Here is a 27,624-nt window from a genome sequence, read left to right on the forward strand (position 1 = left end):
AAGTTCTCTCTTCTTATTACACCCTTATTTCTCAGCTCCCTTCTGTTGCCTTTTTTAAAAATTATAGCGTTTAAATTAAGTGCAACATAGAGAAGACATGTGATACAGTGAGGGTCAATGAGTGATGGACACACAGTTATACTTCAGTCCAGTGATGAGTACATGTAAAATCATAGTGAGGAGTATATATATATATATTCAAACTATGGTGAAGGATATAAGTCATAGTTGGAATAATTACTAAACTACAAACATATCATCCTCCAGCATATATATATATATATATAGTTGTTCCAGTGACTTTCCATTATTCCTATAGTTCCAGTGCTTAAATCAACATAGCAGCGTGCAAACTTAATTTCTTTTAGCACAACACTTGTCTTTTACACTACAGTACCCATTGTTATTATTAGTTCCATTTGTGTTTTGACTGCTAGGAAAAAATATTTCGTTTAAAAAAAGGTCTATGAATCTGATTCATTTGGGAATGATATAAGAAAAAAACAGTGTGCTCTGAGATAGGAGGACATAACATATCTTCCTAGATGACATATAGTCATGACAGATATTCATGGAGGAATAGATAGATGGAGTTCAGGGCCTGCAGTCCTAGATAAAACTTAAACTTTAGTTTCCAACAATCAAGAAGTTATATATAAATTTGCATAACACTAAATCTCCACTTAGATTTTGGACATGTTTAACATGTAGTAAATATACAAAAAGCCTTATAACACCCCCTCTATCATCACCGAACCACCTAGCGAGGTACAGTAAATAACTGGGGGCTAGCGACTAGAGAAATGAGCAGTATAAATCCTCAAGGTACAACACTTTGTGTTCTGAATTAAGCGAGGCTGAATCAACTGCATTTCACTCAGGTCAGCCAAACGCATGATGCTGGTATGAATCACACAAAACCAATTACTCATACAATGAGGTCTTATTCAAATGTAGAGGAGAGTGCACATATCATCCCGCTGTCCAATTGTCCAACACTACATTAGGGACAATATCAATAACTTCACTGCCTTTATAAAACAGCTGAGCATCTATGAGTGCTGTTGCCAAGCCTGTGATCATTAGTCGAGCAGAGAAAGTAATGATGACAATCAGGTTCAGATAATGAAGCCGTAGAGAACCGCAGAATGCCAACAATGTTCTCAATCAACAAGAATGAGGATATAAATACAGACAAACAAGAACAGTGTCGCTAACAGAAATACATTTCACCTAGTCACTGAGGCATGTGGACTAAAACAATCCCATCAATATCAGCTGCCAATCTATCTTTCAGACATATGTCCATCGTTTTTATTCCATCCTCCTCCATGTATACATACATCCTGCTCATATAGATCCCAACACTGAACATACAAAAACAAAGGTTTTTCTCCATCTTGAGGCATTGATGTTTAGCTACCTCCATTCCTCACCAGGTTGGAGCATGATGGAGCAGCACAGAGACATAATCTGTCATTTCCCCCTGTCATTACCTTGTTGATACTCAGATACGCCTGTCATCTGCTGGACTATCTATCTGTCACAACCATCAACCATGTGATTGAAACAACTGGCATACAGAAAAAGATTTTCTTTTAAATGGAGATTTGGTATTATTTGTCTTTTCCAATTTCTCGTAATGATCAAAAAATGACCTGGCCACATAAATCCTTGTTGCTGTGAAGGTGAAAATCTATTGTCCAAAAGCTGTTAACTTGTAAGCCATTCATCCTCGCTTTGCACACACACACACACACACACACACAAGGGTATACCTGGTAAGTTAGGTCTGTTAATATGCAAGCAAGCCCCTCTGTAGTGAGTCTGCCACCTTGGCCTTTGAGGGTGTGTTCTCGCGTATGTCCAGAAATCTGCACAGGACTTCATTCTTCACTCTGCAGGCTGATGGCAACGCTCTCCACATGACTCCACAGTCTATGTTTACACCCCATCTGGCTGTTTGTCTGTGAGTCCTGCATCAGGCCAGACTTGCTGTGAGTGTGAGTGTGTGTGTGTGTGTCACTGGCCTTACAGTCTGTCTCATTACTGCTAGCTGATGATGCTGATAAGGTCGAGATAAAACTACGGATGAAAAACTCAGGTTACGTCCTTCTGAATCTTGCTTTAATGCAAATTTTGATAATTATGATAATTCTAAACAAGACTAAGAATCTGCATGTGTGATGAGCTAAATGCTAAGATCAGCATGCTATCTCACCTCAAAAATTCCTAATATGTTCAGCCAATGTTTGCTAACAGGCAATAAACACAAAGCACAGCTTAGGCTGATGGCAATGGCTTTAGTTTTGCAAGTTTGTAAAGTTTTGGACAAAATTTGATCTGATGATGATGGCATTGGATGGAAAGTTGTTTACAAAAGGTTAATACAGTTCATCCTGTGGGGAGCATGAATGTGTGTGCCAAATATCACAACTCTGACCTGCTGGTGGCACACGAAGAAAAGTCACAAGATTATCAAAGTCATTAGTCATTAGTACTCATCCTCTGGGAACCATACATGTCTGTACAAAATATAATGGAAACCCATCCAGTAATTGTTGAGATATTTCACCCAAAGTTGAGCAACAGACAGACATCCCCATTCTTAGAGCCATTTTGCTGGCATGGCTAAAAATACCACATGCTTTGAATGTAGGTAGGTATTAATCTCACTCTAGTCAAGAGGTGATGCACAGTTATTCACTTGCAAACATGTACATGTTCAAGGACATAAACACACACTCTGTACTGTATGTATAAACAAGCACACTCCCTTTATATCCTTGACACCTTCTTTCTGACCTCAGGAAAGTCTTTGGTGTTTTCCTCCGTTCTCTTTCATCAGCAGAGCTCGGTGCCAGTCCTGAGCTCTTTGGCCAGGCACGCTCAGCGACAAAAATATCTCCCGGACCCCACCGTGCGCAGATGGCCTCTCAGCTTGGCTTGTCACGACTCACCGTCTATTACAGGAGGTTTTGTGATGGACGGTCAGCTTCTGAAGGAGAACTTCATCCACGGGGCGAATGGTCGGAGACACAGAGGATGCCCTGACTGCTGTCTGGCCTGTTGCCGGGGGAAACCGTAGGGTCTGGAAACAGGCCGCTGCTGCAGCAGGAAGTGAAGTGTTTGAGAGCCAGGAAAAAGTCGGCGGGCTATAGCTTGGATTACAGAGGTGGGTGGTAGTGGAAATATTGAGAAAAACTTCAGCTGCTTTAGTCCACATCTAGGCAACCTCTTTTGAATCAACACAAAGACTTATACTGAAAATATTCATATAGAATCATCAAATTAACCGAATCTCAAAACGTTATCAATATCATTAGGTAACCATTATCAAGCTCCAGAAAGGTCAAAGAGATGTATGTGCCAGCCACTCACACAACAGTGCCTGTCAGTATCTGAGGTGTATTCTTTAACATCTCGGTACACATAACGGCCTTGTCTAATCAATAGCAGGTCATTGTCATGGCTGAAGGGCGTGCCAGCTTAGGCGCTGATGAGATATACAAGACAAAGGGGATGAGGACGTCATTACTTGTTTACTGCAGCTGTTTACTGTCAGCACGGCATTTAGCGGCTTTCACCGCCATGTCCCTCGTGCCTGGTCCTGGCAGACAGACAGACAAGGTGACGATCAGACAACAAGGCCCCCAGTGGTAAAATGGACAAGACACGCGGAGAATGCTGTTCAGATTGGACGGGAGTTAACAAGGAGACACGCAGGGGACATTCAAGCCATCAATATGGGCCACTGACAGGTCCTGTCACTATACTGACACGCTGAGAACTAATTACCAATGCTAATTAAGAGGCTAGTCAACAACAGCAATACAGAAAGGGACATTTTTGTCCCCAATAGTGTTTCACCAGACTTAAAGACCTCACGTCCTGTTGCCCAAAGGAACAAACAAGGGCTGATTTAAATCCCTGACAGGAGGAACAGTCACCGCCAAGGAGACAAGCTCTGAAACTTGAGTATTAAATGAAATAAGTGTTAGAAAGCTGTCTGATTTCTTACACTGTGCACTCGCAAACTCTCCAGATCTATGCTGCTGTGATAGCAGAATATGGACAGTATTTTTATATTCCAATTATTATGTTTCTTTACAAGATAATTTCTTGTTTAGAAAAGGCTCGGTTTTGTGTATGAACTTTCAAGAAATGATAATTATTTATATTTCATTAATCTCTCATTGGGGAAAATCAGTTTTCACATGAAGGACCTATAGACGCAGACATAGTCAGAGTGCCACGGAGTTGGTGCTCCAAGCCGTTAAAGGTTCTGTACCAAACTCATAGGCACCTCAGCAGTGCCCAAAAGGTGAACAGGCATCTCTGGAGCTCACATATACATACATACTGCATGCTATGCTAGTATGCTTTTTTATAATAATGCAGTCCAATAACAGAGGAGATATAAAATGAAAATAACCATAAATAGTTTTAAGAAGGCAAAAACAAAATTAACCTAAAGATTTGCACCTTGCCTTGGATTCAACAGTTTGGCACTTTTCCCTCTTCAAAACATTTCAACTGCTTTCAACTCTTATTCTTCAACTGTCATTTCAACCACTTTCATGTTCATCTCTTACTGTTTACCTGGAGAGTTCATCTACTTTTAGTGCTTCCACTTCAGCTGACACTTCCAGCTCAGTCACTCAATTCATCTCAAACAAAAGCTTCTTTCAGCACTTCCATTTTAACTGCCACTTCAACTTCTTTCAGTATTGTAACTACAAATCCTTCAACTGCAGATTTTCAGCTGCGAGCCCACTTAAAATTTCTACAAGATTTTGCCTTCTGTAGTTTCCAAACGTTCATGAACATCCACTTTATCACCATATACCACCACAACACAACTGGAGGTGCACACGTATGTTTGAGCATCTTTGTGAGTGCTCATGTGAGGACACCTGTTTATCTGAGCATAGCACTATGTGCACTCAACTGTGTATATGAATGTGTGTGTGTCTGTGTGTGCATTTACGTGCATGTGTGAGCACCTATCCATTTGTGCATGTCTGTGTGATATGATGTGTATGATGTGTGGTAGTGAAGCATATTTGCCTCCAAGCTATATCATTTGCATACTCCTCACAGCCTGTCCATTGGGTGTCAGGTTCACTGATGCATATACAGTGTTCCACCGGCAGCTCTGGTATTCATGGAGTCCCACTGTTATGGTGAGGTGCACGTCTGGGTGTTGCTGCCTTGGCAGACAAACATCACACACATATAGAAAATAATGAGGGCTGTAAATGTGTATTTGTGGGAGGACTAGTCAAAGCCAGTTGAGAATGAGCTGTCAATCCATGATGTATTGATGCATCTTCAAGTTCGCCAATGTAACACAATACTGCTGGATAACCCCGAACAATAGTTGTGGATTACTTCAGTGAACATTGTTGATAACAAGACCTCGGTTTCAGAAGCCTCTGTGTGTAAGGTCTTTCTCTCAAAATTTCAAGTTTGAAAATCTGCATGTATTTATTATGTCTTTAGTGTGAAAAAAGTAACCGCTCAACTCAGCGCAAGAAAAACAATATCAAAATCTTTCAGGGAAAGGTTACCGCCTGAATGGCTTTTAAAGTTTTAGAATAATTCTTCAAAGTCACAGAGAGCACAACACAAAAAAACACACACATGCACACACACTCACAAGTTAAGTAGCCCCCCAAAGCTCACATAAATACACCTACTGAATACGCACACAATGGAAAGAGTCAAGCTGAGTCTTGAACGAGGTCCCAGATTCTCTCAACCTTGATTTATTCCACTTTCCAGTATAAACTTCAGAGTTAGAACCAGAAGGTCCATCACAAAACGTAGTTGGTGGACTATGAAAATAGAAAAACCTGGAGACAAACAACAGGGCAAAATGTTTCATTATAGTTCTGGGAGGTGGGATGTCAGTGAGACTTTATCTTGCTGAAGCTAACTTTAAGAACGATAAGTAAGCATAAAAAATGGAACATATAAACACATATAAAAGTAGGTGCATACACACGCACGTGCACACGCGCACACACACACGCACACGCACACACACACACACACACACACACACACACACACACACACAGGTGTTAAATGATTAAAGGACAAAGAGAAGACAGACACAATGAAGGTTGTCCCTGCTGTTTCAGAGAAGAGGATTCTCAGCTTGACTAAATGATATAATGAGCTGTTATGTTCTGATGACGAGATGAGAGGAAAGGACAGAATAGAGGACAGAGGAGGACATGAGACGAAGAGGAGAGGAGAGATCAGAAAACAAATACAGACACGCACCGCATTACCCCTCTTTTTCGGAGCACCTTCAAACTGTGACAAAAGTCTCAGCTGTGAGAAAGGTTAAGATTTCAATTTTGGTGGCTACATGTCACAGCAGTGGAGGGGGAGAGTCAGGAAAGATGAAAGGGTAAGGACGGCGTGTTTGGAGGGTGGTAAGAGTTAGGGGCCCAGGTTATTATTCATTTGTCATGTATTAGTTTAAAGGACTGCGCGTGCGAGCCTGTGTGTATGCGTGCATCAGGTGAGAAAGGTGGAGGGGGGGGGCGTTGAGATGCTAAAGGTCTCTGTTGATGATTTGCACGCTCCATCGAGCTGACTGCTGGGGCGTATAAAGCGACATGGTCGGTTCCTTCAACCTGCCTGACCCCAATCTCCACTCTACACCAGGTCCCCGTGCTGCCTGCCCACCCTGTGGAGCCCCTCCTCCTTGTACACCTCCCCTCCTCACGTCCAAACACACACATGCACACATACTCCTGGAAAACAAAAAAGATCAAGCAAGTCGTCCCACAAGGGCTGAGTTTTTGACCTTCAGAAGAAATGTCTCCTCTGCACACACACAGAGGCAGAAACCTGGCTCCCTGTTTCTTATCTTAGTCTGAACCCAGTGCCACCGGCTCAAATGAAAACACAGAGTGGAATTTGTTATGTTCTGTTTGTTGATCATAACCGTCAGACACCTGTGTCCTCGATGTAAGGCTAACCTTTTGTCTGTGCAGTGGTGCCCTGTGTGCCAGTACATCCATTTGGCCATTACAACTGTAATTCAAAGGCCTGCGATGTTTCTATGAGAAGCGTTAAAGTGAAGAGAGGGTGTAGAAAACACAAACCACATCTTAATATGCATGAGTTAGGTCATAAAAAGCAAAGGAATCATTCAAATATTCATGAGTTAGTTTGAATGATTCCATTGCTTTTTGTGACCTTAAGTTTTTCCCAGCTTCACCCAAAAGTGTAAATATTCACAGGATACATGTTTGTCTGTCACTGTATCACTTTTTTCAATTCCCCATTACTAATATGTACTGAATGTTACTAACTTCTCATGAATTGTAAATCTATGGTGAGTCAGTCTGTTCCAGCTCTTAGCACTAGAGGGCACTAGGGCTACATCTATATGCATCCTCCCCTCAGTCTGACAGAACATGTGTTGGGGAGCACATACTTTTTGCGTGTAGGGTCCTTATCGCTCTCTCTAAATCTCTCTTTCTCCCTCTTCTCACTCACTCTATCGGTAAGATCAGACCGCCATCGGCCAGCTCTCACGAGCTCTTCATCCCTGAGAAGGTCAGCTGAAGGAAAACTTCCTCCCATCTGGCTCCATTAAGGCACCTGTGACCTTCGGTTCCCGTGACGAATGTATGCGTGTGCCTCTGTGTGTGTGGGGGTGTGTGTGACTGTAGTCGACAGGAATCATGTTTGTTCCATTGTTCCATTGTTTATCGCAATCAAAGCGTCAACTGAGCACACACAGCACTACATATGCCAGCACAAGCCCCTTTCTGCTCTCTCCTTTGTAAATGAAATCAATAGACGCAGCTATCACATCCCTATTCTGTCACTGCACATCTGTCGCAACAAGAGGCAACAAAAGAGCAACATCATGTTTACAAGTGAGCACACATGACCTGACACACACGCACGCACACACACAACCTGACACACACGCACGCACACTTACTCGCACACATGCGCACACATTCACAACCAGGGACACACATTTAAAAAAAACATGACTCCAATGATAACAAGATCAATTGGCATGATTTCAGTGGCAGATTGTTACTGTGGGAGCATTGTGTGTGTACTTGAGTGTGTCTGTATGTGTGAGAGAAAGAGAGACGTTAGGAAAGACACAGCAGACCATAAGTGCTGCTCTCTAAACTCTGAGCCATATGTTTTCCTTCCTGGACACACTTCCACGCAGAAGCATCAACACATAAGTTGAAGGATACATGTCTCCTCAGTGTAGGGCACAGGAGCAGTGCTGCCAGCTGTCATGTAGCTGTAGAAGGACACCTCTAGAGTGTAGCAGTAGGACGTGTCATCAAGGAGACCACCAAGGAACCGTCTACCGGTACCGGCCTTCACCACGTCCCGGTTAAAGGATGTGTTGGACTAGAACAATACACAAAAAACAACCACATCTGAGACCGTGTGTTAGACAAGTGGTTTGAGAAATTACACCTCAGTGAGAGGATTTGGGTTCAAATCTTTGTGTCAGCAAATATCCACCCTGTTACAGCATGTTGAGCGAGAGGAGTCTGTAGAATTTCCCTATGGAGATTATTAGTCTCAACTATGACATATAACCTTAAATATCTCTACAGATATATGACTTTAGATTTCAAAATGTACTAGTAGCTGGCCAGTATTTCGTAGGAGAAACTTTCCAAAATAAAATGTTTTCTAAAGTTCCTAAAAACCCAAATGAATTCTCAAACACACAAGAAAAAACATATCCAGCAAAAACATATTGCATTTGTGTTCCAGTTTATACATCACGGTTCTTAAAAAACGTCTGTGCACTGCACAGTTGTGCACTTTGGGAGAAATGGGTCTGTTTCTGCCAACTTCTCTAGAACCACAACACTATTGTGTTGGGCAAATATGTGAGTATAAACATTACATGATGACTTGACTTGACAAGTAAACATGAGGACACATTCTTTAAAATAACGTTGAGAGACAAAGAATTAGTCTTTCAGCTCATGGTTTTGGATTTCAGGCCAACAACCTTAATGTTTTGGTTCACTCCATTGCTCTCATCAGCGTAGTTTTCAGTCGCAGCAGGCAGCTGTTTTCACTGAAAACACTGATAAACCTGCTCTGCTTGACACCAAACAGCAGGCAGAGAAAGTTAGCAACTAGCTGGTGAACATAATGGAGTCAGATATTCCCCTCAGGAGTTGAAGGCTTTGGAGATGAGAACAGAGCTAAAAGAGAGTGAAAAGTTGACTCATAAGGTCAACAGAAACACATCTACAAATGAGTGTTTTTGTTTCAATGTTCAGCACACAGTAAAATGTGATAATATGTCAGTTATTTGAGGTTTTGAGGTCCAAGGATTTCTGAAGGCATTTGTGTTTTGGAAAATTTCAGTTGGCAGAAGCTTAACTTTCAAGTTCTAACAATTTCTTCTGTCCCTCTGGGATGTGTTTAAGTAAAGGTTCACAGGTCATATGTGAGGAACACTTGTTTAGCATGGGTATAATATCAAAAGTCCAATCAAGGAAGTTTAAAGCACATTACTATTACTACTGCAGTATGTAATTACATTATATACCGGAGGATCTTGAATCACATAAACCCTGAATCAACCATGTAATAATTGAAATTGAAGTGGTTGACGAGCTAATTTAAAACAAACCTCTTATTGCATTTAGAATAATAAATCGGTTAATATCTGCACAGAAACCATTTACATCAAAAATATTTGACTCACAATTTAATTCGACTATATTACCTTGTTGATAAATGGAAAAACAAAACAGCTGCCAATATTGGCTGACACGTCTCATCAGTGAAAATGCATTAACACACAGTGATTTGTTTGCCAGTAACTTGCAGTGGTAAGCTTCTCAGGAATCCAGGACAAATTCTGAAGGGTACAGTAGCTTATTTGAACAGATTCACTTTGTACAATGTCATTACAAAGATTGGCTGTAAATGGCTGTAGCAGAAAAAAAACCCATCCAGTCTATTTTGGGTTTCAGTGTGTCAGCTATACTACACAAATATGACGCTGTCTTGGGAGGAGTGTGGAAAAAGTTTCCATTCACTGTCACTCCACTCTGCTGCAGTGAGAGTTGCCTTGCTGAAATGCAGACTTGGCGGCCACCAGTGGGAGTTTGCCGTGATTGTGTTGTGCTGCTGCTGCTGCAGCATTGGGCTTTAGGTAGTGCTGAATGGGCAGAGGGACAAAAGCACAGTGAGGGAGATGACCCCTGGGCCAGCTGTCACACAGGCAACAGAGAGAGAGAGCGAGCGAGAGAGATAAATTCTCCTGAAGTAGCGTTTTACTCCTCCTTCATGATACTGCATACTGTATAGACAATCAGTGACATTTTCATGCGTGTGTGGATGAACGTCCACCTGTCTGGCTTGTCTCTGTGTCCAGGTTTGCTGTGAGTGTCAATGGGCAATAAAGGTTATTCTTTATGATGGATTTAAGTGTCTGTGCTGTGAAATGTCACCGTCAGTGAGAAAACGAAGGTCACTCGAAGTGACACAGGGCTGAGAGGAAACGACGTGGTGGATAATGTACCTGTATGAAAAGGTGTTATTAGGTTATGCGTGTGTGTGGCTGGGTGGAGGAGCATTACAGTCAGTGAATGGATGTTTTCTCCCACATGCTCTCTGCTTCTCTCCTCGATTCATTTCCAATACTTTAATTCCCTCCTTTGTGTCCTCGCTGCCCTCAGTCTATGCAGTCCAAATATTCAGCTACGTAAGAGGGTACTTTGGCAGAGCGTCTGTACTGCTCATACAGAATATCCTATTGTGTTTGCTATTTTTGCTCTGCACAAACTTATAGTATAAATACATATTCACGTCAATTGTTCCATGTCTGAGGTCATTTATTACAAGCTATCTCTGTTTTGTGCATGTCTTTAGACCTGCAACTACAAATAAAGTTATTATTATACTGTATATGTTGTAGGCTTTTGTTCATGTTCACATTTTTTCCCTTGTTAATTGGGTGAACAGTATCACTTTTCAGCTTACTTCATACCTTATTTGGGGAGATGTTGTAGCTTCTCATACATAATTTCCATCATATTTTTGCTCCTCAAGGACACCAGTTGTTTTGGCACACCAAAATATGAATTTCAACTGTATTTCTTAATTTATACCTTTTTTTAAATATGCTCCATTATTTTAATTATTCTGTATCCTGTTACTTGTTAATTGAACTGAATTGTTTCACCCTTTAATCTTGTATACTCCCCTCAACTCCTGTCTTTTGTGGTCAAGGTGAGGATCACTGTGCACAGCTGGAACACACTCCTTTCTTCTGCAAACAAATAAATTAACACCTTCTGTGTGTGCATGTGTGTGTGTGTGTGTGTGTATGCATGAATTCACATTTGTGCGGGGTCTATAGTGTATTGTTAATTACACATAGGTGCATTCTGTGTATATTTTTTCCTCACCTAAAACCAACTAAGCAGGTGTTTTTTTTTTCAATCAACACCTCGCCTGAAATCCATGCAATTACACACATTTACACATGGGACGTGCCCAGTGCAACCAAGGTCTTCAACTGTGTGCCACTAAAAGTGCAGCAGGTGGCAATTAAGTGCTTCACTGAACACCGAACCACCTCACCAGTGGCTGCTGAGATAGGACTATTTCATGTTCTCTCTCTGAGCAACCCCGGGGATTGAAGCTGGTGAAGTTCTGCTCCTAAGCCCGCCTCTGTGGTGTGTTTGTGTGTGTCTGTTTGCGTGACTTACAAAGGAGAAGTCTGGTGCATTTTGGCAAAGCAGCCTGGGAAAGACAGCCTGTCTCTGGACGCGCTCCTCGTCCTCGAAAACATTGCCATACATGAAGCCATTCAGCATGGTGGAGTGGGCATGAACATCAATGTAGAACTCCAAACTAACTCTCTGATGGGACAAGAGCGGGAGGGAGAGAACACACAGACAGCAGTTAAAAAAACAGCAGGTTAGTGAGGAAGATGGGACATTTCTCTGTCAGTGTGAGCACTGGCCCACAGTTTCTCCACTGGGATTACGGGAAGGCCTTTCTTAGCTCTGGGTAGACAGGCTTTCACCCATGGGGACGACCACAAACCCTCCAGACACTGTGGACTGAGAATATGTTTACTACCTGAAAGGAACCAACTACCCACACGTAACTTCAATCAGACTGTCCTTCTGAAGGGCACACCTGTCCATACATGAGCAGAGATGAAGACGGTGTAACCATGCACACACACACACACACACACACACACACACACACACACACGCTCTCTCATGTGGATGTCACAGATCCATCACATACTCCATACTTATTTATCAGCTTAATATTGACTTCATATTGAGTGTGTAATGTCTTCTCTCTCCAGTATACACTGTGTAAAATGGATTTGATAAGATCTGTTTCTCTCGCTCGACTCTGCTATCAATCAATCTACACACAAACACACACACACAAACATACACATACACATTCACAGACTTTTATCTTGTGATAGAAAAAGGAAGCTTCCACCAAACTTGAATTATTTGCCAACCTCTAACTATAACCCATACTATGACATGTCTGCAGGACTATGGCAGACATGGATAACTGATGCACCCATTTCAGGTTTTTAATGCTCATAAATGTCTGCAGTTTGAGAGATTTTACGTTGTCATCATGCACCTATGAGGTAACAAAAATGCAGTTTATGCGGATGGAGTGTTCTTGAATCCATTAAATTCAACAGAGCCTATGTAAAATCCAAGACTGCTCTGTGTTACCAAGGGTGGTCGGAAGCTATGCATATTTTAATGATTCCATACTACACACCAAAGTCTGCTTTGAATATGTAGCATCAGTATGTATTGGGTGGAGTGAGAGTTTCTGGTTGTGCTGTAGACCCTTCGATGCAACACACAAAAGAAATAGTGGGGCTGCTCACAGCTAGAGACAATTAAAACAAACTGAGAATGGAGAATAGCACCACGAAGAGCTAAGAATATCAACGATCTTGCTGTATATGTCATGTAACAGTTCTGTCTCCAAAAAAAAGGCTGGTGTATTCCTTTAACCTCAACCCAGAACCTTAGACCTAAAGCAGCCAGGATCTGAACACCAGCAAAAACCTCCTCACTCCAATGGTCTTAAACTGGTTCTGACAAGGGCAGGAATACAAGCCCCCTGACAACACACAACCACACACACACACACACACACACACACACACACACACACACACACACACACACACAACCACATCCTTCCTGACCCTTAACTCAGAAACAGCACCAGCATCCCTCCTCTCTGCCTCCTCTCTCTATCTTATCACTCCATTCTCCCTCTCCTGGTTTTATCCCTCCCCTCTTTCTCTTCCTCCTCTTTATCTCCCCCCCTCCCTCTCCGCTCATTACACATTCAGCACCACACCTTGTTCCCTGTGGGTCGTAAAGAGGAGGAGAGGAAGGGAAGAGTGAGAGGATGGAGAAGGAGAGGGAGAGATAGTCGGGGGTAGGGGGGAGGGAGGGAGAGCAGAGAGAAGGAACAACAAAGACGGACAAAAGACAAAGAGAGAAAATGATGCATATGGGTTTGTGACTATGTGTGTGTGTGTGTGGGAAGAGACAGACGGGCAAACAGAAAAACATAGAGATGAGGGTGCAAAGAGAGAGAAAGAGAGGAAATAAGTACATAAAGACGAACAGAGAGGGAGAGAAAAAGAGAGAAAGACAGAGAGAGATAGGGAGAGACATAGAGATGTGTGTAGGGAGGTGTAGAGAGATTGACAGGAGAGAGGGAGAGAAAGAGAGAGAGAGAGGAAAGCGGTGCTTGGGCGGCCCGTGCGACGCAGTGTGCCTGTGTTTGAAATTCTGCTCACAGCCAAAGCAATTTCCTGGCGGTGGCTGTGCTGTCAGCTGCTTGGCTGGCTGGCGGTGAAATATGGTGGCTGGGAGTCAGCCGCTAGCAGCCCCCGACAACCTGATGGATGGAGCCCCAGAGGAGAGGAGCAGCAGCAGGAGAAGGTGGTGAAGGGGGGGGGGGGGGGGGGTAGAGGAGGACAGTGGGAGGGAGGGAGAAACAACAGAAAAACAAAAACACAAAAAAAGAGCAAGACAGGGAAAAAAAGCTAAATGCAGCCAACTGAGCAGTGGTGGTGATGGGACGAAGACAGAGGGAGAAATATATAGAGAGACATAAAGGAGGAGTTAGATAAGGGATGGGAAGAAAGAGGGGAAGGGTAGATGGAGAAACAGGGAAGAGGGGGGTGGGGGAGTTCAGAAAGAGAGGGAGGTAGCGAGAGAGGTAAGATCCAGCTCCATTAGACAGACGAAGGAGGGTGGAGGAGTTCTGACCAAGCAGCCAGGGTCTAGACGAGGGAAACCAGCCTAATAATCACCTGGGTCTCTCCCCTCTGGAGGAGATGGAGGCTGGGAGGAGGGAGAAGAATAAAAGGAGGAAGAGACAGAGGTGGAGGGGTTGGAGGAGTTGGAGGAGGGTTGACCGTAGGTGGCAAGCTGATTGTAGCTGAGAGGTTAACTGGCTGTAACATGCTCACACAGAATCCCAGTGAGTAACCGAACTGCAAATTCAGTGGCAATTTTGCTTAATTTTACTTTATCACATACTCACACATATCTCAAGATCACAAGCTGCTGGATACTCGTATGTGGTCAAAAATGACACATATGGGATTGTCACTCATCTCAAAACAAACTATAGTCTCTACTGTACTGTGAAAGATTTACATGAGAATTTGGAGCTTGGCTGCAGGAATTTACTGGCATTAACCCAAAGGATAATTTGTAGACACTGATTTTGGGTTAATGTTCGAAGGGGTTCAGGTGCAGTTAAAGCCAGGAGGGTCCTTCAACACTAAACGTGGAAATAAAACTGAAATGATCAGTCAATTAATAAGATCAAATGATTTAATTAATCTGTAGCTCAGTCACTTTTTGATGTTTCATACATTGAAACAATGACTGACGTAAGTCAGATCTCTTAAAAATGTGTTGTTATATAAACAATAACGCCAAATATATTGTGAGTTTTTGTCCTTTCCTTTAGTATTTTAGTCTATGATATCAAACTTAATATATTATCAAAATCTCTTAATTCCAGCTGTCACACTGGGAAATTATTGCAAAATGTTGGAAATTGTGACTTTTCACTTTCCCCAACATTTCATATAGACTAAAAGACTAAATAATAATAATAAATAAAAAAAGTTAATAAAATAATGATAATAATCACAGGATTAGTTAATAATGTAAATAATAGACAGCTGAAGCATTAGTTGGAAAGATATTTCTTTATGGTCTTTGCTTTGTTCAAGGGGGCATTTCCATGTCTCCAAACTGCCACAAAGTTGGAAACACACCAAACACAGGTCTAAAATATAATGCATCATGTGTTCATTTATAAGTGGAGTATCCAAGCCACCTGATGTAGCTCGTTATGTTAAAGTGAGAGGAAAGTAGATCATCTGGAAAAAATACACACAAATACAGAGAGAACATGCACAGAAAGGTCAGAGAAATAAAAACACATCTTATTTGTTGTGTGTGAAGACAGAAACCAAATTAAGTTCATTTTAGTGTGTCCCTGTCCTGATTCGAATCCAGAGGGTTTCTCCTTCACAGCATCAAGTGAAGGACGGTAGAGGAGCAGCAGCAACAGTCGTAACAACCATGGAGCCCACACAATGTCATGTCCAGGCTTACTACAATACTCAGTTAATGCCCTGTCAATCAAACTGAGACGGTTCTGAAGGCCCCACCACTGTGATTGATGCTTCAATTACCAACCCGCTCTGACCTCCAGAATTGTTCATTTGAAATTGTAATTAAGCAATTAGGGGCAATTAAGAAACACAGACTGCCGAATGAAAGTCAGAAGACAATTTGAGCGAGTGAGAGAGAGACAGAGAGGGAGAGCGAGCTGTCCAAATTAAACCTCTCAGAGAAAAACAAAAGCCCCATCTCGCTGCAGAAACTCCAGGGAACTTGTGGTGAACTTGCAGCGGCCGCAAACAGTTTAGTGTAAAACCTAGAAGGTCAAACGAATGAATTTTGTCAGACAAGTACTTATCTACTGCATATTAATTAGAGCGGGGTGCGGAGGGTGCTGAGGGCCGTAAATGCCGGGCTTATCTTTACACAGAAAGGAAAAGGAGCTGATTGAAGCAGGATTACAAGCTCCTGAATAAAGCTCTTGGCATCAGCAGCATACCTTTTGAGGGGAATGGAAACTACTGCTTGTTCAAGAGAAGAAAGTTGAACTTTCTCACCACGTAATGCATATTATCCGAGATTAAAGTATTGCCTATAACACCTGTGGGAGGAGTGACATCCGGAAAAGCGTGTGGAAACGTCGCATTTTCCCTTACAATGACAGATGAAGTGGCCTTGAGCAAGCTATTAGTTTATTCCAGTGGAGCCAGGTGTGAATTTGTGGAAGTGTGTGAGCATTAAACAATGATACTGGGTGAAACTTTTCCCACACAAATAGGATGGAAAGAAAAACCATCACATCACGTATACACTGTAAAACTCCAGCAAACATTTCATTAGTTAGAGAAGCCAATTCATGTCAGGGGGGCACATGGTCAGTGACCCTCTAATGATGTAGCGGTGACAGAACATGGCAGATGGCATGACCTGCTTCATGGACGAGAGTAAATGACACAAAACTCTGTCTCCGTCTGTCTCCGTCTCCCTGCCTCCCTCTCTCCCTTTCAGTCTGTACTGTGCTCTCAAATTGATGGCGGTATTTGTCTGTTTATGAACACAGAGGTGACTTGTAATCAGCCTGAACGGGCGCAGGCAGCCCTCCGCTTCAGGCCTGTTAGTGCCACATAAGCTGCCACATCTGTTGGGAGGGCCTGCCAGCAGAACAGCGGAAGGAGAAGAGAGGGAGGGTGACAGGTACAGACACGAAGAAGTGATGAGAAAAGACAGCGAAGAGGAGCAAAAGGGGAGGTGTTGAAAAATATAATTCAAACTATTATGTAAAAAATTAAGATTAGGTAAAAGGCTGTGAACTAAGTTGAGGAGAAAAAGCATAAAAATCTCCAGAGTGTGGGAGCTTCATCTGTATCTTCCTGTGAAAAGCCGACAATTCAGCTTCAAACTGAGAGAGAATAAAAAGAGGGATGCTGGAGGGATTGAAATGACGCAGGGATGATGGGGTAAAATTGGCCGTAAATCTCAGAAATGGATCAGAAATGGTTCGCTGACACCAGAGGACAACGCACATAGAGAGAGGAAAGAGAAGACAGGAAGGCAGAGAAAAAGACGCAAATGCACATAAAAAACTCACACTGAGATATCCCCAGCTTCACACGAGGCAAATCTGACTGTTGAACAAAGAAAGAGAGACAGAGAACGAGAGAGACTGCAGTGCAGGGGGTGTAGGAGTCACAGAAGGAGGGCATTAGGGAAGATTTCAAGGTGCAAAATTCATTTAGGTGCTGTGACAGGACCTAATACATTTGTTTCAGATTGAAAATTAATTTTCTAATATTAAAAAGGTCAAAAAGAAGCCAAGGCAACAATGACCTCTTTGTCATCCTTAACAAATTATCCAAAATGGCAGTGTCAAATTGGTGGGGATATGTCTGCCAGTGATGAATGCTTCTGGTAATCAGCCAATCAAAAGGAATTCTTCTTCTGCTTTTGATAAATGAGCTGGAAAAGCAACGCTTTAGGAAGGAGATGGGTCCATTTGTTTCTTTGGTCTCTTTTCCTTTTTTTCCACCTCCCTCTCCATTTCTCTCTTTTCAAAACAAACAACAGGGTAGCTTGGGAACAGATTATAGCTCCTTGCATCACTGCCTCTTTCAGCCATTTTCCCTGCTGACCAATGTTCAGCTGCAGATGGTAAATGTTGGAATTTTATGAAACAGCTTGAACAAGGTTGCCTTCAGATGGATGGAGAGGAAGTTAACAGTCAGCTTATAAGCAAATGCTTGTCATTCACACAATGCCTGAACAGGATCACACCTGTATTTTACATTTCGCGTTGTATTTCTAATGTGAATGATTAGTGAAACATTCCCTTAAAGCTGCATTAAGAATTTTTGGACTGCCCAGGGCAGAAAAACAAACAAACTCATTGCCAGAACTTTACTTTTAGCTTAACATCTGCTCCTTTGGTTTACATGGTAACAAACCACTGCACTATTACAGATTGGTAGATAACATGGGAATCCAAGCGGAGTCCTCTTTCTAGTCACCTGATGAATGCAAGCCCAATATTCACTCCACCAACTGGCCTGCTAACTCCTTAAACACCTGGGTCTCTTAGGTTGTCTAAAGAATAAAACATATTGGTATGACATATTTTTGTAAACAGCACTCCCCCTGATAAGACTACAAGCAAATATGAATTCACTCTATTAGCTGGATATATAGCTTGTGCCAGCTGGTGCTGGTGCCACAGAACTAAAAGAGCCATACTGTTGAATTATGTGACATATTCATCATTATGATCAAGACAGCAAGTGGAGTTTATACATCTCAGCTTATCAAAGAGGTGTCAACAGAGCTTGTGCCTGAACATGATGTCTGACAGAGTTACAGCAGTGGATATAGTTCAGGAGAAACTACACTTGTTGCAATGAAATTTATTGTTGGTTTAAAATTACAGATACAATAAAAAAAGTGCCAAAATAAAACAAGCAAAATAGCACCAGCAACAGGTCAGTCAGCTTGTGAGAACTAAAGACCATGGCTGATAGTTTTTTATGCTGACCTGAGACAGTTATATTATGTATATTATATCTCATATACTATATGTGTACTTGAAAGGTCTATAAGGATATCCAGCCTACTAGGATTGAAATACACAACAATAAGAAATCCTCCTTTCACTGGTTTTACATTGGGAGGCTGGAGAGAGCGTCAGGTGAGTTTAAGCTAAAAGCTTCACGGAGCTGAAGAGAGGTTGTTGATTCTCAGTGAGATCAGTAGCAATGGTGACCCTCTCACATCAGGCAGCTGATTAAATCAGGGTTAAAGTAAAGAATTAAGCAAAGTCTTTGCATTGCATATTGAACACACCCTTTACAATACAGCTGCTTACTTAACGGATTAAGCTGGCATTATTCCTTTATTTATTATTCATTATATCTTTTGTCATTGTCAATAAATCCCATTAAAGGACAAATAAAAATATGCATTCGTCTGTCTCCCAATACCACCAAGCCCGTTTACTCTTTCTGAAAACATTAAAACTGGTCACAAACATACAGTTTAATTTTTAAAAAAAAGGCAAAATAATGTCATAAAACAACTGCAAACATAACTCAAAATCAAGGAGTAAATTAAGAATTTGTTAGTCCCTGATGAATAAACTTTTTACTAATTTAGTGCATTTTTGGGGACTATTTTCAGCTGTGGAGTAATACACATTCAATGTGCTCCTTCTCCACCCCACGGTTCACCCGCAAGCTTTGATTTTCTGCTGAAAGGGTAATATTTCTTGTCATCATTCCAAAATCTATCTTTGTGCAGGCTGTATGTTGTGATTGATGAACTTATAGCCTTGATGCCAAACTCTAACCGTACATACTCTGTATTTATATATTAATATAACTGTTCCAAGAGAGTTGGCAGATGAGACTTCACTGATTTTAAAACACTATTTCTTGTTTAAGACAGAGTTTGCATAAACACTAGTGAGTGCAAAAGTTCTGAGCAGTGTTGAATTTATATACAAATATTTGTCAAATAAAAGTTTCCTGCCATTAATACCAATGCAGCATTTATTACTGCCGCTACAAGCTTTGATTTAAATGGCATTTGTCTGGGAAGTTATTGCCTTAACAGAACAAGGAAGCTATTTTCCCAGCAGAAAGAGAGCGCCGCTGAATTCACAATGATGAAGAATCGCTTTGGAGTGACGAGGGTGTCAGGAATGGTTGTTGAGGTTTCAAGCTGAATGGGCTCCTTTGCACAAGAGAAGGCTCTGTGACTTGTGACTTTTCTGCATTATTGGACAGCAACAGTAGGTAGTGACAGAAAATAGGGAAGAGAAGGGGGATGACATGCAGCAAAGGGCCCATGCAAACCGGTCTCGAACCCAAGCCGCTGTGGTAAAGACTCAGCCTTTATGGCATTCGGTTTACCGGAGGGAGCTACTGGGGTGTCCTCATGACATGTGAATTATGGTGCCTTATGCATATGCCTGTGGGTATCTAAAGTAGTAAAGAATTCATAGTGATTGACAAAAAGTCAGGGCTAGATTTATGAACATAAAGGCTCAAAGCAAATTTGTACTGCACCTTGAATTCAATTAGTGCTCAGAGTCTGCATTCGATTTACTAAGACTACTGAAACTAACAGAGACCGAACAGCCCACATACGATGACTTATTGCCAGCAGCATACACAGAGGTTTTAGTATTGACACTCACAGAGACGCACATATTGAATGACTTAGTAAACAGAGTGGACAACACACTGAATGACTGTTATCAGAGTTGTACCAGCAGGCAATCACCCAAATCACATGAGAGCATCCTCTACAGGGCCAGACAGGGATTTTTCCAACATGCTGTAAATGGAAAAAATTGAGAGAATGTATCTCTGCCTTAACAAATCTCACTGTATTTATCATCAATAGTCTACCAGAGTTTATTGTAGCCACAGACACCATTAGCATTTACTGCATTCGTCCTGTTGCATCAGCTTCAAGACTTGCATTCCTAACACACCTAACTAACTACAAATTAAACAACAATTAAACAAAAAACAATGAGCAACAACAACATTACAACATGACAAAACAGGGCTGCTAATAAAGCTACATTAGGTAGCTTGTGGCCCTCAGCCACCTGCCACCCACCTGTGTGAGTGACTCGCTGGATCTTGAATGAATTGTTCTCCACGCTTTAATATGATTTCAGATGCATGAGCTTCACACAGTTCAGGCCTGTGTCTTTCTTTGACAAATCATTATGAGGTTAAAGTAGCTGTATTTGACTTTCCAACAAGTGCATGTTGCTAACTTAAGTGTGCAATCAGTAATATTTAACTGGCTCTTTGAACAAAGTTTTAGGCAGCTGTGGGGTAAAATATGAAAAAATTACCAGAAAATTGAAAATACCTCCAGCTTCCTCTTAGGCGCCTTGTATTTAAACAAATGACCACACTGAGATAGCAGCTAGTGAATGGGGCACATATGCTAGCTTAGCCCAACTATTCTGCTGTAGCTGCTGCTGATCTCCTGTTAATGGAGTCCTCCAGCAGAGCCCTTCAACCCTGGTAGCCTCATTAGACTCTATGCCTGCTGTTTGAGATGAGCATGAATGGAGGGCAGCAGCACAGGGCCTCCTGGCTGCAGAGCTGGCATTGAAACTGGCATCTGGGAGCCTCAGACATGAGTAGTGTGTCTGATGGGATTAACTGGCTGTGGTGAGAGAGAGACAGAAGAGGAGAGGTTGCCCAAGCCTCCAAATTAACTCTGCAAGACTGAAGGCAATCATCAGAGAGAAGGGGGGCTGCAGGAGGACAAGTGCTGGTGGGATGGCTATCAACAGAGAAGGAGAGGGAATGGTAGGCATCTGACCAGCAGGAGTGGATTTAAGAACCATATGGCCCACTACTGTGGACTGCATTTACCAATCCGGATAACTCAGTCACTGTGGTGACAGCCAATTAAGTTTGTTTAATAGGCCATAGCAATACAGGTAAATTCTAATACACATTCAATATTCTCGAGACTGAATATATGAAAATGTGCAGGAAATTAAACTATATCAGTGGTCAACAAACTTGTTTCTGTTTGTGGCCTCTATACATGAAGCTACTTATGAACTCTTGTTATGCGTTTCATTTAAATGGCCTGAATATACAATGTTTCACAAGAAAAGTCTGAAAAATTATTTAGTGTAGCACAATTATGTTTTAAAATTTCCTGCACCAGCAATCATCTCAGGACCCCTTAGATTCATCCCCCGACCCTTTGAGAGGGACTCAGCCCCAAGGTTGGAATCCACTGCTATAGTTTTCATAATGGGAAGAGAAAGAAAAGCTCTTGTATTTGACACCTGTTTGCCTGTGCATTGCTGTATTCTAGCTGTTGGATGAAATGTTAGTATGTGTCTGTGTGTGTTTGCTCAAGATGAGTATGTGTGTGTGTGTGTGTGTGTGAATGACAGGCATGAGTGGATCACCCTGTCATGACAGAGTCTATCGATCAGTATGTCAGCGCCGAGGGAAAAGGTTAATCTGCCCGATGCCAGCCCCACGCCTCACCCCATCTCTGGCCTGCCCTGCATCCCGCCCCAGCCCGCTCCCTCTCTTATCAGGATTAGAGGAGTGTACAAAAGGGCAGAGTATTCCCAGGACACACACTGACCTTCAGTAATCCCACCAACCTGCCGCTCTGCTTATAATTAACATCAGGAACAAAGAGAAAAATCCCTGGCCTGCCTGTGTAGCATTCCTCTGTCTGAAAGACTAAAACTGAAGAAGGAAAAAGTTACAGTAGAGTTACTGACTGAAAGCACAGAGACTTGCTTCAGTCATATGTTTTGAATGGCCAGGAGAGCCTAGCTGACATTCTAGAGGTGCTGACTGGCCTATCCATGCTCCCCAGTGCACACACCCTAAACACAGATTGGAAGAACATGCTGAACCAAGCAGGGAGGCAGAAAACTGTACTTGGGACCAGTAGACATTACTGTGGTGAAGGAATGTTGAGCACAGAGTGGAGGACGTGTGTGTGTGTGTGTGTGTGTGTGTACGCGCGCGTGTGTGCGTGCCCATACTGGCTCACCGGATCTTGGTTCATCTGCACTATGAGTTGTTTGACAGCATGCAGCGTAGGGTGGGCCCATGGAGAGGGATCCTGCCAGTGGCGATTCAGGTCGAAGCCCATCAGAGAACACCTGTGTACACACACACACACACACACACACACACACAGTAGTTGTAATTCATAACATGGTGTGCCTTAGAAATGATTAAAGGTACCCTGTGGAGGTTTTGACCACTAGTAGTGCTATGCTTGTTTGTATCTTGTGGACACGTCCTGCCAGTAATTTCACTCTATTGCACTAATTGACAATCATTAGCTGTTAGAAGACTGCAAGCAAACATGAATGTAAACATCCCTGGTTCCAAAATCATGCCGTCATTCACTCATTCACTGCTCCTTGTATGGTGCTCAGTAGTTTACTCTCTGACATAAGATATCATAGTAATTTTTCCTCTTCATTGGCAGTTGAAGGGTAATTTCTTTGCTCCACAGTGAGAATTTATGCAGGCATTATAAAGTTCACAAATTTTCACAATCAGAATTCAGAAACTCAAATGAAATGGCAAGGTTCAAATATAGTGCTCTATATAAAACAAAACACCAGCTCTGCAAGTGTTACATCAGGAAGAAAATGCATTTAACTCACCTATTAGACCTCAAGGACACACGCTACGCATTTTTATTGAGAAACGGTGGATTTGAACATAATTTCTTTGTTTATTAAAAAACACTCCACAAGGAACCTTTACAACTCTCAGCCAGCACAACCAGGTCAATTCACTGCATACAAACAACCCCTGCATATAGTTAATATTAAACCCATCATAAATGTATGTGTCGCAACCATAATTATTACAACCAAAGCTCTGCCATGTCTTCAGCCAAAGTCACAGTGACAGCACCGTCCAAAGCCCTGTCATCCCATGACTATAGTCATAATCACAGCTACAGTCTGTCTCAATCACCCTCGGCAGCAGTCAACATGAGAGCTAGGTTAACTAGCAGAGCTAATGGTCGATCTAGCTGCAGTGGCACACACTTGCGCTGTAGACACAACCAGCAGTATTCTGCAAGATGACACACAATACTATATCACAACACAGCTCAACACTTCTTTGTGAATCAGAGGGAATTCAATACAAGAGTTTTGCAATTCAGAAAAAAATTATGGATGGATGGATGGAAGTAAAGATGCACCCTGAGCTGACCTGCTTGTTGTCATGTGTATCTTTGACATTTACTGGTAATGATGCTTGGTAAAGGACTTACTAATGCCATAGAGAAACTGAGCAAGGCAGCCAGCCATGAACAAAATACTCATGCCACGTTAACTGACATTGATTCTTTGCTCCCCATGTATCCAGTTCATCTGCTCTGCACTGTATCCTACTAGGATGACTGTGTGGTGTCTGTACACCTGCCTCTGTGTGTGCGTGTGTGTGTGAAACATGTATAAATGAGCATGTGTGATTGGTGACTGTCACTACTCACCATCTGCCAATATGATGCTCATCACCACTCAGTGTCAAAGCAAGCTAATGAAAATAGCCTTTAAGCAGCCACCAATCACAGCCAACAATGTTTAAGAGCTTGTCACTGTTGGGGAGCAACTGATATTTTTGGAGGCAGTGACAAGGCACCACCACTAGATGGCACTCAGAAACGCACTAGGAGCACGCTGCTGATGCTTATCTCAGTGTGCATTAGTATTCCTGGGGCTGAGCCTATTAAGTAAAAGGCAATTATGAAGAAGGGAAAGAGAATAGAGGAGAGGAGGATGCCCACAGAGCTGCAGCAGTAGTGTTAAAGACAGAGAGGAGGAGAGGGTGGACAGAGAGACCGGCAGAGAGAACAACCCGACGGCCAAATACTATCTCCGAATAAATGCACTGCTGTGAGCTATATGAATTCATTAAGCTCCCTAAAGGTTGAGTTAAGAGGATATAATCCCACATAGCAGGATATAAAACCATGTAATGTGTGAATTCTATGTAATGTAGTGATGCATTTAAATTAAGAATTGAAAGATGGTTGTTTGTGTGCTTGTGTACCTGTAGTTGCCCAGGTAGACTCCATCAGGATTTAGCATGGGGACGATCTTGAAGATAACGTGATCTCTTAAGATCTGAGCCACAGGATGCTGGCTCACCAGGAAGTCAATCACACCTATCAAAAAAACACACACACGCACACACACACACTGAGGGAAATAGACTTGAAAAGACAAGCGAAGACGGGCTGGCAGTTAATTGAGTTTTGAGAAACAAAAGGAGAAGGAAGGACAGCGTGGGGCTTCGTCAGAATCGGGGGAGGAATAGAAGACGTCAGGCCTAAATCGATACAAATGGAATGGAGCTGACGGCGCTGGAAAAACAGGCAGCACACTGCAGGCTGGAAGCCAACTCATCTGATTCATGATGAAACACACATACACACACACACACACACACACAACAGAATAACACTGTAGATAGACAGATAGATAGATAGATAGATAGATAGATAGATAGATAGATAGATAGATAGATAGATAGATAGATAGATAGATAGATAGATATGACAAAGACATTATTTTTTCTTTACCCATCAACCACCTCTCTGTTTCAGCACCATCTTGACACCTCATTAACGTTAACAGACTGTCCTCAGTCTGTCTCACTGAGTCAAAGCAGTGGACAGGGACCACCACTAAAGGTAAGGCCGTGCCCTCCGTCCCTTTATCACCTATAAACAAGGAAGTGGGATCCAGACGGAGCGAACCTGCTAACTCACCTCAGCCTGAGCAGGAGGAAGGGAGCAAGGGTCATTAAATCCTGCAAAAACTGTCTTTTAGGTCTCTGTACTGCACAAGGAAACAATTTCCCAAAGGTTTGCAGTTTTTCAGTCTGTTTTATTAGTTTTGAGTCTGTAGTGAAGACAATGAAATCCTATCATATCCTCAGATTGTGTTTCCTGAGATATTACATACAGGTTCCTATAACTATTCCTGTAACATTCAGACATCTCATGTCTGCAGAGCATGTGTCTTGAGAATGATTTAACAGGAGCGAAGCATGTTTCAAAAGATACTTAAAACTATGTGAAATCTACAGGGAAGTTCAGTTTTATGGCTTCACTTTATTATGCAATAGGAGTATTAGTATCCTACTTGTATTAGTAGGAGTAGGAGCATTTGAAAACAGACATTAAGGGTTAGGGTTAGTCATCTGTGGCTCTGGAAGGAGCTTTCTTAAGTTTGAGAAAATTACCCTGACAATGTCAACAAGGTTATATCTGTTTGGGTTTGGAGACTTCAAATTTATAACCAGAAACCTGTTTTAAGAACTGAGAATTTACTGGAGGTGCTAAAGGTGCTATTAAGTTGCATCATGGGAAATATAGGCATTTTTGAAGCATGACGCGGGAAAAAGTATCATTTTCTTGGCTTTAGCAGTTATGCGGGTAAACTATGTAGAATATATAATGCTTTTTGTTTTGTATTGCCTTTAATATCAAGACCTGAGAAACAAGTTATTTACTATAATTTGAAAAATATTGATTGGGGATTATATTTTTTGAAAGACTGAGAAGACTCGGTGAGACAAGACATGTGTTGTGAAGGTATAATACTGTATGTAATATGCAGCAATGCTTTGTGATTCTTGTGAAAGTGAATATGTGCTGTTAACTCTTTCTCTTTATGTTGTATTGGTGTGTATCATGTGGTGCGTTGAGATAAGCATTGTAATTCTATGACACATAATTGTAATTTCAGACTCTTTTATATTCATGTTTGCTTGCACTATTGAACAACACATGGCCCAGTGGTGCTGCATCTGAATCAAATCAATGAAACAGAGCGCTTACATTAAAACTTTACCTTGACAGATAAAGGAGGCAGGAGACTCTCCGGGGTGAACACGAGCTGTGAGAAAGACAAGCTTCTTCTCCCTCTCTGGGCTCTGATGGTCTGAAGGGGGGGCAGAGGGAGGGAGGAAAGGTGTAAAGAAAGGTGTAAAGAAAGGTAAAGACACAGTGTCAAAGGGAGAAAGATGTGTTGTTAATGCACAAAGTTACTTGTAGACAGCAATTCTTAAAACTCTCAGTCTTATATAGACAAAGATCTTATTGTCTCAAGTTTATCTCAGAGTTGCCAGAGTTGACCGTCCAGTGTGAGAGGCTGGGTGAAAACATACGCTGACCCGGTCGTCCATTTTCAGCCAGACACACATGAATCAAACATCAAACCAACAGAAGGCACAGAATATTCAACAGACAAGGTGAATTATACATCTACAGAGGTCAGGATCAGCCAGCAACAGGTATGACCTGATAGAGGTCTTCTTTGATTTAAGTCCTCAGGTCTGGATGAAGACTCTCTGGATAGACACTTCTGGGGGGTGTCAGACAGATGAGTTGGATTTTGTAGACTTCTTGGGGGGGATTTTTTGGGGGGATTTTTTGCATTAATAATGATTAATGAGTCTTTTAACATACTTGTGAAACCTGAGAATGTTGAACTGGAGAGATTTCCTGAAACAAGGCGAGAGGTCGTCGATTCTTGCCTCAAAAAAGTTCAGAACTTGGACTTTTTTTCTGTATTCTGGAGATATGAGTGACTACATGTGCAAGTTTTAATTACACAAGACTGATCTCAAGTGTTTAAATGTTTTATTCAATATCTGCAGTGAAATGTTTGAGGGTAAACTCCAGAGATGGCTTATGGTGTATTTGAAGCAAGGATCAAAAAGACAGAAAAAGCTGTATTCTAAAAGTCAAATTAACCTCCAATTGAAAAGAGGTTATATTAACCCCTTATGTTCGTGCAGATGTTTGGTGAATCACTCTTGCTCACATTCCTTCTTTGTACAACAGACAGGCTGAACAACGAAAACAG

At 42.0% G+C, this 27,624-nt stretch overlaps 1 protein-coding gene across 1 annotated transcript in view; it reads right to left on the minus strand.

The window, feature by feature from the left end:
- The window catches only part of agbl4 (AGBL carboxypeptidase 4), a 281,572-nt gene that overhangs the window by 1,710 nt on the left and 252,238 nt on the right, over positions 1 to 27,624 (minus strand). Inside the window, exons 7-11 of the mRNA XM_070832739.1 lie at positions 26,608 to 26,697; positions 24,800 to 24,914; positions 22,767 to 22,878; positions 11,757 to 11,909; positions 8,253 to 8,415 (exon numbers count right to left, since the gene is read on the minus strand). Coding sequence (XP_070688840.1) covers positions 8,253 to 8,415; positions 11,757 to 11,909; positions 22,767 to 22,878; positions 24,800 to 24,914; positions 26,608 to 26,697 — 633 coding nt within the window. The remainder of the gene's footprint in view (positions 1 to 8,252; positions 8,416 to 11,756; positions 11,910 to 22,766; positions 22,879 to 24,799; positions 24,915 to 26,607; positions 26,698 to 27,624) is intronic.

The sequence above is a fragment of the Pempheris klunzingeri genome, chromosome 6 (assembly GCF_042242105.1).
Source record: "Pempheris klunzingeri isolate RE-2024b chromosome 6, fPemKlu1.hap1, whole genome shotgun sequence".
Lineage (NCBI taxonomy): Eukaryota > Metazoa > Chordata > Actinopteri > Acropomatiformes > Pempheridae > Pempheris > Pempheris klunzingeri.